The sequence below is a fragment of the Sciurus vulgaris genome (genome assembly GCF_902686455.1).
Source record: "Sciurus vulgaris genome assembly, chromosome: 3".
Classification (NCBI taxonomy): Eukaryota; Metazoa; Chordata; class Mammalia; order Rodentia; family Sciuridae; genus Sciurus; species Sciurus vulgaris.
This window is the reverse complement of record NC_136463.1, coordinates 159,326,410-159,345,396: the sequence shown is the minus strand read 5'-3', so window position 1 is coordinate 159,345,396 and position 18,987 is coordinate 159,326,410. Positions and strand designations below refer to the sequence as shown.

Here is an 18,987-nt window from a genome sequence, read left to right as displayed (position 1 = left end):
TACCAAGAAATGCCAGAATTTCATTCTTCTTTTCATTCTTCTTTAGAGCTAATATTCCACCATATATATATATATATGTGATATATATATCACATTTTCTTTATCCATTCATCTGTTGAAGGGCATCTATGTTGGTTCCATAGTTTAGCTATTGAGAATTGAGCTGCTATAAACATTGATGTGGTTGTGTTTATTTCTAAGATACATAATAGTACTTTAAACTGGGAATTAGCATCCCTGTTTTACAGATGTAGAAATGAAGGCTCTGAGAGGTGGAGACTTTCCCAAGATCCCAAACCAGGGCGAGCTTACTCTTTTCAATGCAAAATGCTGTCTCTGTCCCCTACTGTGTAGAGCCTACATAGCAGTGGGGTTGTTCATTTTAATGACTCTGAAGCAGAATATTCAAAAACATATTGTCCTTCAAAGAAGTCACTTTGAAGTCTATTCTTTCATTCCAATAACTAATGCTCATAGCATAGCCAAGTCTCTGCTGTGGGAAGTGCCTTCAGAGCTGTCTGTGAGCTGCCACAGCATAATCTCACTACCTTACAAGCAGGTTACGAGCTAAAGAAAAACATGGTGGAGATACACGATGTTGAGTTGTGTAAACTTCCAGGCCACTCCTCTGGATTTCCAGACATGTCCCACATGTCTAGAACAGGTCAGGAATTTGTATTTTTGTCCAATAGGCAAGTGATTAAAATCACCAGGAATGCTTGAGAAGTACAGGCAGAATGATACAGACTGGGGTCAGAAGGACTGCAGATCCAGCTCTGCCTTTTTTCCTAATTATTCACTTCTAGAAAAATCACTTAAAAGTCCTGGATTATCAGCTTTACCTGTCTATAAAATGATTACTATTCATTAATGATCACCAAACAGGGTTGTGATGAGGACATATATGTGGCATATAGTAGGCACTTAATAGTTACCATTGTTACTAAACTAATCACTCATCAAATTTGCCTCACACAGTGTTTTGATGTTTCCAAAAATTAAATTCACTGTGAAAGGATATTGAGGATACATAAAATGAACTATAGAAATATATATCATACTTTATCAAAAACTGAACCAATAAAGACCCTTAGGAAAGGAGATAATAGATAAATATAGGTAGACGGATGATCAGATGATCTTTGGGATAAGAAAATATTCCAGAAATGAGAAACCAACACTAAAACAATTTGACACTAAGGAGAATAACAAGCTTCCAGAAACCCACAAACACACTGAAGCAAAATATAGAAGAAACTCAAGTACCCATCAACAGATGAATGTATAAACAAAATGTGGTATATACACATAAGAAGATAATTTTTGGCCTTAAAAAGAAAAAAAAATTGATGTATCCTACAACAGGAATGAACTGGAAGAAAACATTAAGTGAAGTGAAATAAGTCAGGCAGAAAAGGACAAATACTGTATGATTCCACTTTTATGAGGTACTTAAGAGTCATCACATTTAGAGAGGGCTGGGGCAGGGTACTTGCCTGGTATGAACAAGGTCCTGGGTTCCATCCCAGCACCACAAAAAAAAAAAAAAAAAAAAAAAAAAAAAATAGAGATAGAGTAAATGATGGTTGTCAGGGCCAAGGGTAGGAAGAAACAGGGAGCTAGTGTTTAATGGGTACAGAGTTTTCATCTTGTAATTTAAGATTCTACAGATGGTGATGATTATTGCACAATACTGTAAATGTACTTAATGTCACTGAACTAACTGGACACTTAAAGATAGTTAAGATGGTAAATTTCATTATGTGTATTTTACTACAATTTTTAAAAAAACCAATATGAAAAATCACAGGTAATTTTAAGTTTGAGAAGGATCTTGTTGATTTGTGTGGCTAGAACAAACAGTACCATGTCCATGAGATACTGTGGCTTACAAGAGAGCGTGCAGCTTATTTTAAAAATGAGCAAGTAAATTCACAAGTAATTTTGCATCCACACTCTCCAATGTGACCAGCACTGCCTTGGTTGCCTGTTTTTCTTTCAAGCTACATGTTTATTCAGCAATGCTCAAGAAATACTGAGTGAAAAGGAGGCTGTGACTGGACAACCTGTTCTGCCTTAACTACCCTGGCCTGGGGGGAAATTTTGAAAATTGGTTGCAATCTATGGGGCACTTTTAGGAACAAATGGAGGGAGCAGTATCTTCCTCTCTGCAACACAGTGAGTTGTGTACAGCTGTATGCTGGGACAGTTGGGTAAAGAGTACACACATCAGAGGTACAGCCTGTGGACTAGACCACAGGGGACCCCCTGCCTCAACAAGAGTTCACAACAGCAGGAAGAGCAACAGCAGGGGATGTAACCTTATATGACCTCAAGCTGATGAAGAAGGCATTGCCCCTCAGTTTCATATAATTGATTTTCTTTAAGACTAGGTATTCTTCAAGATTGGTCTTTAGTAAAATAGGGAAATATTCTGTGATTTTAAGTAACATCCACGCATTTCAGTTTCTTTGTCTAATTTAATCCATATCTTTCTCCTATTCCGCATTTTCTGAGTGAGGTCAAGGCGTGGATTTCCTAAGACCACTGGTAAAATTCTGATGCCACCCCTTTTCCCTCTTCATGATGATGTGCTTCCTCGTGTGCAGAGATTGCTGAGAGGGAACTGGCAAGAGATACAGTGCAAATATGGGGATGTAAGGTGAAAATTGAGTGCAAGAAGAACAAGCAGAAAACCAAGGCAGGTGGGTTGGTTTCTCCTCTCACCTGCCAGGGAGCTTTATCTGCCCCTGGAGAACCTGCTGAGGGTGAGGTCACATATAAACCCAACCACAGTGTACATGTTATTCCTGGTGGGTCTTAGTAATATCCTGTGTTTCTCTGATCCTGAACAAAATTCTTTAAAGCAAAATGCAGAAAATGTTAAAGGTTTCTGATCTTTTTCATTCTATAACCTATGCAAGCATAAATCTGTGTTACCTTCATTAGCATTTAGTTGCTGGTAATACGCTGGAGGTTAGTACAATATATTTGGAGGACAGGCCATTCACAGAAGCCTCATTCAACTTCCATGATTAGAAAAGCTGAAGAAACGTGCAATTTAACCTGACTTCCAGGAATGACTTCCTGAACACCATCACAGAACTGGCTGTCCAAAGAGCTGCTATCTGCTGATGGTCCAGAGGCTGAGAAGTCATGAAGATGCTGCCCCATCTCTGGTTCCAGAACCATATTACCTCAACCACAATCCCCACTAGCAAAATGGACCCCCTGCATTCTGCCACACCTCACCCTGGAACCTTTGGTATTTGGTGCTCCAGACAAATGCTCCATGGCAGTTTGCTGGCAGAACCAACAGAGACATGATTTCCATCTCATTTAACCTTCCTAATTTCAAGCAAGCCCATCTGCATGAAGGAGGCTAGGCCACATTTGGAATTCAAGCTGAGAGTCTCAAAAATGTAGACTTCAGCATTTTCTGGGACTATGAGTTACAAGAACATGCCCATGTGCACACAAGGGTCACAAGTATGTCAAGAGATGCTAACTCCTCAGTCTTCTGGCTAGCCGCAAAGAGCAAGGTGACCAAAACCCTGTTGATTATTGACCTCCCCACCTAGGGCTTCCTAGAAGGTAACCCAAACATGGTGGGATCTGACAGTCCAACTCTCAGTTCCTGTAGTTAACAACTATGAGAGGCATGTGGCCCTTGCTGCTCTGCTGTGATGTTACGTGAAGCCAGAGTGTGTCCTACAACTGGAACAACCACATAAGTAGCCTGCTGCTGAGTGAGCCGCTGAGCACCATGGACAAGGGGAAATGTCAGTGAAGTGCAGTCCGTTGGGGTTTGAGGAATGCCAGCTCCTCATGGGTACAGCTCTAATAGATGCCCCAGATCTGTCTTATGGACAGAATTCCATTTACTTAGAGATATTCAAGGGTGACTGCTTGAACAAAACATATCTGCTATCAATTAGAAGATCATCATTCTTTAGAAACACTTCAATTGCATTTGAGATCCATTTGTATTACCACACACACAAAAAGATACCAATAACACACGTTCTGTTAATAACAGAATAGGAAGATGTTAGGTTATAAACATAATTTTCAACTTTTTAAAAAAATAGTTTCATCAGCTACTTTTGTCAATGTTAACTATCAAGAATTTGAAGAACTTATTAAAGTGTCTTGATCAAGAATTGCATGTACAACAGCCAGGTGTGCTGGTGTATGCCTGTAATCATAGCCACTTAGGAGACTTAAGGCAGAGGATCTCAAGTTCAAGGCCAGCCTGGGGAACTGAGCCAGACCCTGTATCAAAATAAAGGGCTGGGGACGTAGCTCAGTGGTAGAGCACTTGTCTACTAAGAGTAAGGCCCTGGGTTTAAACCCCAGCAATATCTATTTAAAAAAAAAAAAAAATTACATGTAATCATTTCAATCACACAATGAAATATTTAGTATCTTCCCTTATGCTTTGAATCTTACTGACTTATTTCTTATATAAGGAAAATATTCTTTGCTACCAACTTCTAAATAGATACTCTGAATGCTCTGCAGCTAGTGTAATGGAAATACTATCTTTTTCTATGTGTGCCACAGATTTGTGGTTTCCAGGGGACAAAGGGAAAGGCAAAAAAAAGAGGAAGCTTTTAATGATGATGGACATGTTAATTATCTTGATTGTGGTGATGGTTTCATAGGCATGTGTGTGTATATCAAAATTTATCAAATTGTGCATCTTAAATATATACAGTTTATTGTAGGTCAATTATATTTCAATAAAGCCATTTTTTAAAATATAGGAGAAAAAAAAAATCATAAAGTACTTCCAGAAAGGTTGTATTTACATTCCACTAGAGCATATGCAAGTGCTTGCCTCATTATACCTTCATTAGCACAGTAATTCTTAGAGAAAAACCAAATACTAATTTGAAAGGCAAACGTATCTCAGTTGTTTGTATGTGCACATATTTACTAGGAGACTGCAACTGCTTCATGTTCTGCCCATTTTTCTTCCATTGCCACAAAATGAAGAACACTAACACTAGCGATGCTGTTAAAGGGAAATGCCTTTTCATCTGCTATGTCAATCAGTTCAAACTCAAGAAAATTACTACTCCAAATGGCAGTTTAAGTATTCATAAATTTGTCCAATTCTCTGAATATGAGTCATAATTAACCTCTAGAAGAAACTGATACACACTTAACATTTAAAGAATGAACCCTAGTTTCTCTAACAACAGAATATTCTCACTCATTCTGAAGCTTATAAAGGTTAAATCATTTGGCCAGAACTAGATAATATCCTATTTGAAACCAGAATCTAGACCTCCTGCAGTGAGTAGCCCAGAAACAGGATGTTGTAGAAATCAATGGCATAGCTGCAACTTCCGAAAAATAAAATTCTTTGAGCCTTCACTTCATCTATAAAATGAAGGAGGGCACTAAATGTCCAAGGAGCTTCCTTTTAGTTCTAACCTTTCCTAAATGCAGGCTGCATTAAATTGATAAAAACCCAACAGCTGTTGTCATATTGCTGCCGTTTTGTTGTATTGTCAGCCTGGGGAATCCTCAACTACTTTTCCAATAAGCCCATGCCAGCTCACATTCAAACCTTAGCTCAGACCAACTATCTGTGTAGCCTTGGCAAATAACTTATCCTCATACTAGAAATGAGGAAATGAAAGTCTAGAGAGAGTCCTGAGAGCAGCTACACCTCAAAAATCTAAGACAACAGAAATTATAAATGAATACTGAGCAGTAGCCAGTACCTAGTAAGATGTCTAGAAATCGCAGGTCTTATGTACTTGTGGGTAGAGCACCACCACCTTGCATGAAACCCATACTGCAAGTTCCACAAGTGATCCAGCCTATTTATCAGCATATCTCAGACACTCAAACACTGGGTAGACAGGTACAGAAAAAAATATTTAAACAGCAACATACATTTGAACAAAAGACTTAATAGACATAATTGAAAAATAGTACTCAGGTCTGATTCACAACACACTTCAGCTATATATTTAATTTAAAAAGATCTCATAAAATGATGGGAGAGGTAAAGGAGAAGAAAGTAAGAGAAAGGAATAGTGTGAATAACGGCAAGGCATTAGCAACTCACAGTCCATTGGTTTTCATAAACATGGATCCATTGCTGTTTATGTACTATCTCATCTGTGTTTCTCCACCTGCTGCACTGGTTACAAATGCAAAGCCATCCTTATTTTTAACATGTTACCTCACTAGTTCTCACACCCTCTACAACTTGAAAACAAAGACCAATTGCTATCTGGCCAACACTTGAAGTGCTTTGATTTGGAGGTACAACCCCTGTTGTAGAACAGCTGAGAGCAGAAGTATGTACACACAGATTCCAAACACAAAGACGACCTACACCAACTTGACTATGACCCATCAAGACCAGCTAAAAAACCAATTTTTCAAAAATTAAAGCTGGGGAGAAAAAGTGAAACCTACAGTTCTTGAATTTGTCAAATATCTGGGCAGTAGAGGGAATAGGTAGGTGTTGTTGGAAAAATGACACTTCTGGAATTTTTTCAGTATATTCTAAAATGCCAATAATTAACACTTCTGCCATTCTTAACATTAATTTGAACAAAGAAATGAAGCAACTTTTTTGTAATAGTGAACAGTCACGTAAATTCCGTTGATAACTGAATTTCAGTCTTTATTAAAGTTATTTTTATAAGTGCATGTATATGTCCTAATATGAAAAGGTTGATTTTTACTTTAATATGTGCTTTGCGAATTTGCATCAGCAGAAGGAAGGGCTTCAACTGAATAGATTTTAGTCTTCAAAACTGTGACCACATCTTCTGTCTTTAGTTTTTCCATCTCCCAATTATTGACCTTACCAGAGAAAAGAAAATAGTCAGTTTATGAAAAGATAACACAAAAAATAAAAACTAATTTAGGGATCCAAACGTATTAAACTAGCATCAAGTCAACTGCTTTTTAAAAGCAGCTCTTACCTTATAATTATTTATATTTTTAAAGGCCTATTAAGACGATAAGCTAAGAATGAGTAAACCTATAACAGTAAAAATTATAAAAATCTGAAAGGCCCTCTAAATGGTATAAAAATTACTTTCTTGGGAAAATCTTCTTTAGAATATATATCACCAGTATGAAAACCAAAATCTTAAATAGTAGTATATTGAGAAAAAGAGGTCATCTTAATCTCAGTAATCCATGGACAATCTGCACCTGGATACTAAAGTATGATAATGGAAGATCAAATGTTTACACTTTATGTTTTTGTGTGGGACAAAATGAGCAGCATTGAAATAGATTCCAAGATTATCATAAATATAAATTTATTTGCAAGATTCTTGCTACAGACAGAAACGTCTGCAGAGGCTGTTAAAGAAAAGCTGTGGTGCTTGGGATCAAAGGAAGCATAGGAGGGAAGAAGAGGAACAATCCTGCCCCATCCTTCTAGGGAACAAGCACTCTCCCACCCTCGATGGCCAGGGAAAGCAAAGCTTTCATATTTTTTCTTCCCTCTTCAAGATAATCAAGAAACTGAAAATAGTTTCATGTGTCTTCAATTAAATAAGAAAAGATACTATTTACATTCTTCTTATCAAAAAAGGATTGAAACTGACCAAAATAACATTTATAAGACTCCCTAGTAAATGACAGTAATCAGATGAGAAGAAGCCAAGTTAGAAATGTTCTTATTCAAAGAAAACAATAACTGCAGCACTTATTCTAATAATGCTCACAATATCTCTAGAGTCCTAGTAATCAACTTCAACATTCCTGGTAGCTGTTAGAATGTACCACAGTAATTAAAGAGTATTTCAAATGCATTTTTTTGCTTACCAAGATTACATGAAAACCCATTGCATTCAAATGACGCATTTTCACAGCAAAGAATCCTCTGGGGTGGTTTGAATCCAAACAATAAACAGATTTGGGAACGCACAGCACAGCTACTCTGAAAACAAAAATAAACAATATGAGAACCTTCTGGAGATCACCATTTACCGTCCTCTGCCTGGCTTCTCTCTGGGGGGTTCTACGTTGAGCTCTCCACTCACCACCGTTCTCACCATTCCCTACTACCCTAGTCCTTCACCTCTTTCCCTTACTTGGTCTCTGCAGATACTGCAGAATACAAAGATTACTTCGTAAACTAAAACCTTATAATTAGTATATAACAAAATTATCCCTCAGTCATCTTTAAGGATGGCTATATTTTTGAGGTAGAAACTTTTCAGACATGAAAGCACTCTTTTATAGAAGTTTTCTGGGTGCTAATCTCTGATCTGCATATGATTATCCAGTAGAAGGACTAGTGTAGGTTAACACCAAATGGTAAATGCTCTTCTTGTACACACTGCACATATTCTAAAGAGCAACATTTAAAAACCACAACTTGGAGGCCAAATCCAAAGGAATCCCTAAGAGAAAGGCAAGACTTAAAAATGTGAAATCCGTAAATGTAACAAAAATGTGGAAAGTGTCATTTGTTTTTTCATTATTTTTTGCATTTTGGAAATGAATTCATTGGGAGGGGGAAAAAAGAAACGGGGGGAGACATTATAACTATTGTTTCCTCTACCCTGGCTGTTATGTAAGAAAATTCATATTTTTAAAGGAATGTTTAGCTTCTTCTTTTCTCAGTACTTCATGCCAAGAACTACTACACTATTTTATATGTCAGAACAATGGTATACCTGAAAAAGAAAAATGACCTGTGATTAGGGTCAGAGAGTGCTATGGTGTAGGTGTGAGGCATCTCCCAAAGCTCCTGTGTTAATGCAGGAATATTCAGATTTAAAGCATTAAATTATGAGCACTGTAACCTGATCAGTCCATTCTAGTCTGAATGAACTGACTGGGTGTAACTGTAGGTAGGAGAGGCATGGCTGGACAGGAGGGTCACTGGGAAGTGCCCTGCAAGGGTTCATCTTCCCTGCAGCCCCTTCCCCTTTCTCTCTCTGCTTCACATTTGTCACGTCTTGAGCAGCTCTCCTCTACCACCTCCTTCCACCGTGATGTTCTGCCTCACCTTGGACCTGGTGTACTGATCTGGCAGAACATGGACTAAATCACTGACCCCATAAGCTGAAATAAACTTCTCCTCTTCTAAGTTGTTCTGGTCAGGTATTTTGGTCACAGCAATGCTAAACTAACACTAAGAGAAAGTCTTTTATGAGCAGATGGAGACAAGGGCAGGGAAGACAGCACATGAAAAGATGGCCCAGGAATAGCCAGATGAATTCACAAAGGGTAAACATGAGAATGGAGAGGGTAGATAAGAATTTGAACCCCTGCAGATTTACTTTGCACTTTCCTCTTTCATATTTATTTCACATATCCAATAGAATAACAGGACATTTAAGTCCTCTAGGGCTAACATTCATATCTGACTCATCTTCGGTGCCCCACGGGACCTAGTAGAGACTTTCCACGAAGGTTGACTGAATAGAGGTATGTGTAATGATCCCATGATCATATATATCTGCTGACCAGGCAGTACATTCCCTCATATGGCATCATAATTTTCCCAGAGGTACCCTACTTCCGTGTAGGAAACAACTTATGATTAGCTTCAATGTGCTCTGCCTCATACACAACACAGCTTAATTAAGAAGTTAAGGTTTCTCTACTTTTGGAAAGGTCTTGGTGATAGAACAAAATATTTAGTAGTATTTGATTTTTGCAGAAGCCTCAAGTATCTATAGTCACTATTACTATCTTGTCAGAAGTTTATACTGCAGTGATAGTTTCAATTATTTTAATACTGTTTCACTGAACTGTTTAGCTTCTGAATGTGATTTTAAAAAAAAAAGTCTATTTTAGTAAGTGACCCAACTCTAGTCCACTGTATTCAACAGAAATGCACACATTTGCACCTAAATAATAGATTTAAGGCTAAGAAGACCTATGATGCATTATAGGCTCCATACAAATGTCAGGTCTGGGTATTATGCTATTTAACATGAAGTCTTTTAGAATTAAGATTTAAATTCAGAAAGTCCGGCAAATGAGCCAGGTGCGACAGCACACGCGTCTGTAATCCCAATGGCTCAGGAGGCTGAGACAGGACGATTGAGAGTTCAAAACCAGCCTCAGCAAAAGCAAGGTACTAAGCAACTCAGTGAGACCCTATCTCTAAATAAAATACAAAATAGGGCTGGGGATGTGGCTCAGTGGCTGAGTGTCCTTGAGTTTAATCACTGTTACCCACTACCTCCCATCCCCGCAAAAAAAGAAAGCCAAAGTCCGGCAAATGAGTTTTGGTAAGCAACCTTTGCATATTTGTAGAAGAAGTCACATCGGTGTCAGAAAATGAAAGTACTTGGTTCCTGTTGGTATCCATTCTGATTTCAAAATCTGAAAGAAAAATATGGATATTAATTTTCAAACATTGCTCAAAGTGATTTCTGTTTCAAAATATCTAACACTAATAATACCATTAACAATAACAGCAGTAGCTAAAACATATTGAGAGCTAGCCATGTGCCAAACACTAGTCCAGAGACTGTGTAATTTCTTTTATTGGTCACAAGAATCTTATGAGATAGGTATTATTATTATTGTGTTTTTGCAGATAAGGAAACTGGGGCTGGCGATTATCTAAATAGCTAGTAAGTCATACAGCAAGAATCAAAGCCCAGGTAGGCCAGGTCCAAAGGCAATGCTTTCATACCAATATGATAATTATGTGGCAACTGAACATCTTTGGAGAAGCATCCTTCACCACCCAGAAGGCTAGTTAGCGCCTCTGTAACCTTTGCATTTGGGTGTGATGGTGGTGATGGCTGCTGTGGTAGTGATATGTCCATGGCCTTCTGATAAGGAGTAGCATCCAGTTTTAGACAAGTATCCAAAATGTGCAGCTTGTGAGCATTCCTCTTAATGTCATCTAAAATGAAAGAAAACGCATCATTATGAAAAATATTAACGCCACATTTAAAAAATTATATTCATGTATCTATTTCTAATCATCTCTTTTTTACTGTAAGAACTCTCAATGTTGCACTACTTTCCAGGGTCTGGACCAGTGCCCTGTACCTGTCAATGTTTTAGGGCTTAAAGTATTTTAGAGGTGATTTAATCTAAATTTCTCATTTTATAGAAGCAATACCCAAGAATGTTAAGAAGTCTCATGTGTAATTAAAAGCAAAGTTGGACAAGAATACAAGTCTCCTGGGTTCAAGGCTACTTTTTTAAATATACTATTAGAAAAATCACCATATGGTATTGACCTTTCACAACACAAACGGGGGATTTTATAACATTGTTTTGAAGAGGATTTTAACTATTTTATTCTAGATACATCATCAAGTTTTGTATGTCTATCCAGTTATTTATTTTCCATATTTAAAATCAACAATTAATTTATTTCCAATAAATAAATAAATTCACTAATTTGGTAGCTAATTGGTTATTTATTCTAACAGGCTGTGTCCTTATCAAAGGTCATGAGTAGCCAAGCGTTTAGAGCTGGAAGGGTTGACTTAAGTTGGCTTTAAATGTGACATGTACAGATTAGGAAATGCAAATACCTCTGATACAGGCGTAAAGAACAACTTGAACATTTAGCCTTTGCATAGATGCATACAGTGTAAACAAAAAAGAAATAATGCTGACTGAGTTTGGATCTTAAACGTCCTGAAAGGCCTGTATGCTGAAGGACTGGAGGTCACCCTGTGGTGCTGCTGAAAGGCGGAACTTTCAGGAGGCCGAGCCTGGTGGGTGGAAGTTAGACCACTGGGGGTGTGGCCTTGAAGGATACTGGGACTCTGGTCCCTTCCTCCCTCCTCTCTCCTGCCTGGCCGTCATGAGGTGAGCAACCTTCCCCACCATGTGCCCCCATCATCGTGTACAATGCTGCCACTGGCCAAAGTGATGCCGCCAAGCAATCATGGACTGAAATAAGGTCAAAATAAATGTCTTTTCCTTATAAGTTGATCTCGGGTATTTCTGTCATGTGCTGGAAAGACTACTAACACAATGATGCCATCCTTTTTCTTTTCTTCTACCAACAGCCTCTGTCACTACAGGAGGCTCAGTAGGTTTGCTGGTTTGAACACTGACCTTTAACATCACCATTATCAGTCCTCTCCTCAGAAACATCTGTTCTGCCCATTTAACTCACACTGCTCTGACTGAAACTCCATTTGGAATCATAAGGTACACAGTGGTAGTGTCTTATTTCGGTCGCTATTTGCAACAACATCCTACCTGATGTCAGCAGCTCATTGACCACGTTCTTTTGGAGAAGCTGGTTAACAGGGGCCAAGGGGAAATAATTCATCACACAGAATGAACACACTGCATTCAAAAGGTTTTCAGAAGAGATGTGATGAAGACTGCCAGTCAGAGCACTAGCCATAACATCTAGGAACCTTTTGGGGAACAAAGAAAAGTCAGATTTCAAAAGAAATGGAAGAGCTAGTTAGGTGCTATAAAACCCATGTTCTTAAGAAATCCAAAGTAAAGAAAAAAAAAAAAATCAGGCTTGTAAATAAGTTATCACACACAGTTTGGGACAGGCTGCTCTCTCATAACAAGTGTACACATCCAATAAAAAACTTGCTATTGCTATGTCTTGCACAAAAAGTGTTTTACATGCTTTCACTCATTTAATACCTATTAAAACTCTATGGGGTAGTATTATTATTACCTCATAATAAAGATGAGTAAAAAGGCTCAAATAAGTTGAGGAACTAGTATATGAACACACAGCCAAGAAGTAGCAGAGACAATATCGGAACCTAAACTGTCAGTCTTTTAATCATCATGCTAGATGTTCTTTAAGGCTGGACCAGCACTGCAGTTTTTGTAACCCACTGAAATCCCCTATCTATCAAAACTCTAGGTTAAAAGAACCGCATGCCTAAGCTTACCATCCAGAGCTAATATTACACAGTATAACAAAGAAGTTAAGCACAGACTTAGAAAGTAAAGATCAAACTTTGGTGAGGTCACTTGCCCAGAGTGACAATGCTAATAAATGGCACAGATATTCTTTGAGCAGGTCAGTATCTCAGGGAATCTTTTATCTGTATCATTATGTAAGAAAAAAAAAAAAAAAAAAAAGAAAGAAATACATGCAAAGTGCTGTGAGAGTACAGAGGAAAGAAAGTAGAGTAGCATTTGGGAGAATTGAACAGGTAAAAGGATGAGAAAAGGGAAGATCAATTGAATGGAGCCCTGAAAACATATGCTATTTGAGTATCAGTGACTAACTAGTGAGATTAAAGCACAGAGTAGGGATTCTTATGACAAGGGCAACTATACCTAATTAACAATGCAACTGCAAGGGCAAATATTTGAGATCATCTGAAATCCCACAGACCAAGCCAGTTGGGGCCAGGAGAAAAGGAGGCATGGTGGGCTAGGGAGCTACAGGAGTTATGATGGGACAGAAGGAATGTAACAGATCTTACAGAAAAGAATGAAGCATGATTATTAAACTGATAGCTGACTGCACTTGGATTCTGCACTCCAAAGACAGGTAGGACAGGGTAGGGCCACAGATGACGAAGGCTGGAGCCTGGGTGGTGATCGTCTCTGCATCTTTTCTCCCTCGCTCCTCACACTGTGCCCCATGCTTTCACAGCTCCAGAACTGTGCACTGCTTCCTGTACATGCTCTGCTGTTTCTTTCAGTCCTTGGAGACAGAGTGCCTTCTACTGCACATGTCCTTTCCTGCTTCTCTTCCCCTAGTGATCTCCTATTCATCCAGCTTTTAAGATCAGCTCAGACACCCTCTCTTCCTGGCAGCACTGAGTACAGGTACAGCACTGAGTCCTATATACAACTCTACATTCTATTTTTCATGCTATATTTAACTGCCAATTTATGTGTCCAATTTACTCATTAGACCAAATCCTCTGGTGACAAGGACTATTTCATTCATCTTTTCCCTAACTATCCAGGTACCTGGTAAACATTTAATTGCTAAATGAATAAATAAACTTAGAAGAAGACAGGAGGAGAAGCATGTTAGTAGACAAGCATGAGTCAATGATTATAAAATCACTTCCAGAATTACTGAAACTTGACACACTTCAGGGATACACAGTGATGACATACAAACCCCAGAGACAGGTCTGGAGCTCAGAGTACACTAACAACCAGAGATGCAAATCTGAGATTATCCACAGGGTGATAAATATAGATCCAAGAGAAGAAATCAAAGGCCCAAATGACAGATTGTAAGGGGTAAATGTTTTCTTCCTTTAGTTTCAAACCCAAGAAAATATTTTGGATCTAATACACCTTTTCCTTCAATAAACTGTTTTACATACACATAAAGGACACACATTATACTAAGCCAAATTTCCCACCACTCTCCGACCCAGTTCCTCTCTTCTAGTCAACTGTCTTTCCAAATGCTTGGCATTATGCTGCTTTCAAAGTTTTGCCACTCCTGTCACTGTCTCTTCTCCTTCTTTCATAAAGCACTCATTTGATACCCAGCACCTACTGCCTTCCTCTGGATAAACAAGATGTGTCCTATGAACTGGACTAGGAAGGAAGGGAATGCAAACTTCTTTTCAGGTCCTCAGAGTCCCAAACTCAGGCAGCTGCACATTTGCGAGCATTCAGGATGACTGATTAACCTTGATCTATCAGCCACACTTAGGTTGCCCCTTTTTTTCACAGAAGAAATATCAATGTGGGTGACTAAGGGTGAGATCAATCTCAGCACTATGGACACTTGGCTGGATGGTTCCTTGGTGTGAGAAGCTATCTGTCCTGTGCAGAACAGGATGTCAGTAGCATCCCTGGCCTCTACCCACTAGAGGTCAGTAGCACATACACCTCCTCCAGTCATGACAACAAAATGTCAAAAATGTCTCCGGTCACTGTCTAATATTCCTTTGGAAGCAAAATAACCCCTGGTTGAGAACTACTAGGTTAGATAAAAGCAGAGCAGACAGACAAAGGGGCAATATTTATAATTTCCTTCCTGTACTAATTCTGCTCCTAGTGTTTTCGAGTTTTTTTTTTTTTTTTTTTTTTTTTTACTATTGTTATTCCCCCTCTATTTCCAATATAAAATTTTTATTGGACCAAGTTATCTCTTGAGCTGCCTAGAGTCAGCTGAAAAAACTCCCTAAACTGCCAGCACTTGTTTTCTAATCCCAAAGAATCTGTGAGAAAGTTTCTGGGGTTTTAATTACCACTTAGCTGGATACCGTTCATCTGAAAAGTCCAAGAGGTCAATAGGAGCCAGCCTCAAAGAAAACCAAGCAGGATAGTGGATGAAGGGTGAATCTGGGGGATGTTTTTCAACCTTTATTAAAAGCCTGCTTTCTGCCAGGCCCTGAGTGAAGTTCCAGACAACGGGAACCTGTGTCTGACTCTAGAGTGCTTGCCAACTGAGAAGCAGAGACAGATTAATTGACAAACAACTACAACTATGTGATCAAGGCTCAAAAGAGATCTGTATGAGACACGGCAAGCACAGGGGCTCTGAGGCAGGCAATTAGGAAAGCCCAGGAAATGTGGTCTGAGCTGAACTGGTCCACTCACTATAGCATGGTGGGCAGCTGCTTAGTAGGTGGCTCGGCACCACTCTGTTGATTACCTGCCCACATCAGCTAGACATCTGACCCAAACTCAGTTAGATCTGGGAGGCAAATTTGAATCTGGAGAAAAAACAATATGATAGAAGACAGTAGTAATCAAGCTATGTGATGGCAAAGGGAGGGCCTGTGAATGTCACCACTAAGACTCAGAACTGCCCTAATTTGTTCCTCTAAGACCTATGACCTAAACTCTTTTTATTTTTAATCTAAAGGTTACTTGGGATATTGGCCAAATCATATTGTGTGCATGTATAAATATGTAACCAATGCCATCATTATGTACAACTATAATGCATCAATTAAAAAATGTAGAAAGAGAAAAAATAAAGATTACTTTGTGCCAGGGATTAAGAACCTGGCATAATTTTCAGAATGACCCAATGCAACTAGAAGTAACTCAAGCCCGTTTTAATAATGAATAAATCAAGGTATAGATAACTTGCCAAAAGTCAAGTAGCTTATGAATGGCAGGGCTGGGATTCAACATAAGAAAGCTATCTGTGCTTTTAATCAATCTTCTAACAGACAACATTTTATATACATACCTACTTTTTAATGAATCCTAACTGACCCAAAAAGAAAGAAAGATCCAAAGGAAGGAAAGAAAAGGTATAGAACAACTGGTAGACCTAAGAAATTGCTACATGTTTGTGGCTAAAATCAAGAGAAAGCAGTAGCTTGGGACCAAATGAACTATAGTGGAGTGATATCAGCAAGATAGCAGAATAAGAAGGTCCAGTCCTAACTGCCCCACAGAAAAATTGATTTAACAAAGATATAGAGACCAGAAAGCCTTTATGAGGCTGTGTGGGAGTCCAGAATCCAGTTAAGAGGTTGTAGTATTTTAGAGGCACACAAAACCAAGAACAGCTGCATGAACATAGATAAAGAGAGCAATTTTCTTTATGCACACCAGCCCCTCCTGCCAGTGGGCACAGCTCAGCAGCATGAGAGATCACCTTGGCCTGCAACTTTTCTCCTGGAGGAAAGAGTGGTGCATGCACTTTCAGCTGGACTTTCAGCATACAGACCTTTCTGCATGTAGACTGAGAGATTGATTTCTGTTTGGTCTCACATGAGGTATTGATGGAACCAGAATAGTTCAGATGCTGAGAAGCAATTAAGAACAAAGGAAAAAGGGTGGGTGACTTTCTACACCCAGCACACCTCCACAAGATTGAGAGAAAGTGTCGAACAGAGGGCTTCATTTCGGGAGCAAGGGAGAGGAGTGAGCACGGCTTCAACATCACAGCCTTCAGTGTGCCAGTTCCTATCCTGCCTCACATCTGCACGCAGGTAGAACAAGCTCAGTTCGGAAGCCAAGGAGAAATTAATAAGAAAGGAAAAGGGACTGGTGCTTGCAGCAGCCAACACAACTCTCCAAGATTAGGAAAAGGATTCATCTCAAGTCTTCTCCACATAGGACAGGAAAGGAATGAGGTGTACCACCAATGCCCAAGCCTGCAGTTCAGCAGACACTAGAGGAAGCAAGGGATTATGGGTTCCTGAAAGAGTGGAACCAGTAAAAATCTCTAATTAGGAACCTATGAGTACAGAGAAAACACGTTCACAGAAAAGGTGGTGACACCCCCACATTCTGTATTTGGACTGATTGGTACGGGTCTTTCCTTGACAAAGCCAGTCTGTAAAGACAGGGAGAGGCAATTGTTCCTTTAAATGTGTAGACATGGATGCAGAGCTATGCTGAATACCAAGAATCAGAAAAACATGATAACAATCTGAGGAGCACAATAAATCTCCAGTAATCAACCCCAAAGAAATGGATATTCATTAGCTGCCTCACAAAGCATATGAGATAATTGTCTTAGAGAAGTTCAATAAATTTCAAGAGGACACAGACAAGTAAATGAAATTAAGAAAATGATACATGAACAAAATGAGGACATCAACAGAGATAATAAACCACAAAAAAGAGCCAAAGAGATTCTAGACCTGAAGACTATACTACCAATGACACGACTCCATGGCTGCCGAGCCACATCGCCAGCCTACTGGACTCTGGCAAGAAGTGGCAGCAGAGACATAAAGCAGCCCAGGTGGGTGGGAGCACAGGTGGTAAGCACAGTCTGCAGCTGTGTGGGGCCTGCCACATAGGTGTGGCAGCACTGAGGCACTGAGAGCCAAGGTATGCTACCTGTCACCCTTTGGAGACCAGGCTTGGGCACAGTAGGACTCCTGCTACAGAAGCCCACTCCAAGCAGCACAGCAACACACTGCTAGTAGACCATCCTCAGAGTTTGGTTCCTATTTCTATTCTTTAATAAATCCTACTCTTAGACTCACTCATCCTATTGTATGGATTTCATTCTTTGAAGTCACAAGACAAGAACCCAGAAAGAATGAGAAATTGCAGGTGAGCTGGGTTCTGCTACAACAGGGGAGGGCATGGCCTACCATTAAGAGCTGCAACACACTTCTTGGTTTTACGCAAACCCCAATCACCAGCAGAATCAGAGAAACTCTGCTCTCACCTGCCAGCAGCTGTGGCGAATCCTGTTTCACCTCAAAACTCCAGTTTCACCTATTCTGAAAAATCCACTAGAGAGAAAGACCACAGACTTGAGCAGAAGGAAAAAAAAAAAAAAATCAGCTAATTCAAATGCAGGTCATTTGAACTTCTCTAATCAAAAAGGTGGGGAGAATAAAAAAGTATTAAGAAAGTCTAAGAGACATATAGGACCTCATCAAGCACACCAATATCTATATTAAGAGAGAGGGAGGAGCCAAAACCTCATTTAAAGGAACAGTAGCCAAAACCCTACAAACCTGGGAAGATGGATGTCCATACTCAAAAAGCCCAAACGTCCCCAGATAGGATAAACCCAAAGAAATCTATATTGAGACACGATGTAATCAAATTGTCAAAAGGCGAAGACAAAGACAGAATTTTGAAAGCAGAAAAAAGTACCTCACCATATACATATATATGGGAACTTTCACAGCACTATCAGAGATTTCTCAGCAGAAACCCTGCAGGCAGAAATGGAGTGGAATAATATACTCAAAGTGCTGAAAGACAACACTGCCAACCAAAAATCCCAACTATTTTTGGGATAATATCCCAACTATCCTTGGGATAGCAGCCCTTTAAAAATGAAGGAGAGACAAAGACTTTCCGACAAATAAAAGCTGAGGGAGAATATCTATGCTTGCCTTACAGAAATGCTAAAGGGCATTCTTCTAGTTGAAATGAAATGACACAAAACAACCATACAAAAGTGCATGAAAGTTGCTGGACACAGTGGTACACACAGTGGTTCATTCAAGCAACTCAGGACGCTGAGACAAGAGGATCACAAGTTCAAGGCCAGCCTGGGCAACTTAGTGAGACCTTATCTCAAAATAAAAAAATAAAAAAGAGCTGAGAATTAGAGCTCAGTGGTCAAGTGCCCCTAAGTTCAATCCTCAGTACCACAAA

General features: G+C 39.2%; 1 protein-coding gene across 2 annotated transcripts in view; it reads right to left on the bottom strand.

Moving 5' to 3' along the window:
- Positions 1-3,928: 3,928 nt before the first annotated feature.
- The window catches only part of FASTKD2 (FAST kinase domains 2), a 33,789-nt gene continuing 18,730 nt past the window's right edge, over positions 3,929-18,987 (bottom strand). For both annotated transcript variants that reach the window (XM_079130589.1, XM_079130588.1), the window contains exons 8-12: positions 12,190-12,353; positions 10,652-10,867; positions 10,251-10,335; positions 7,816-7,930; positions 3,929-6,837 (exon numbers count right to left, since the gene is read on the bottom strand). In XM_079130589.1, the coding sequence (XP_078986715.1) occupies positions 6,718-6,837; positions 7,816-7,930; positions 10,251-10,335; positions 10,652-10,867; positions 12,190-12,353 (700 nt within the window). In that variant the 3' untranslated portion in view covers positions 3,929-6,717. The remainder of the gene's footprint in view (positions 6,838-7,815; positions 7,931-10,250; positions 10,336-10,651; positions 10,868-12,189; positions 12,354-18,987) is intronic.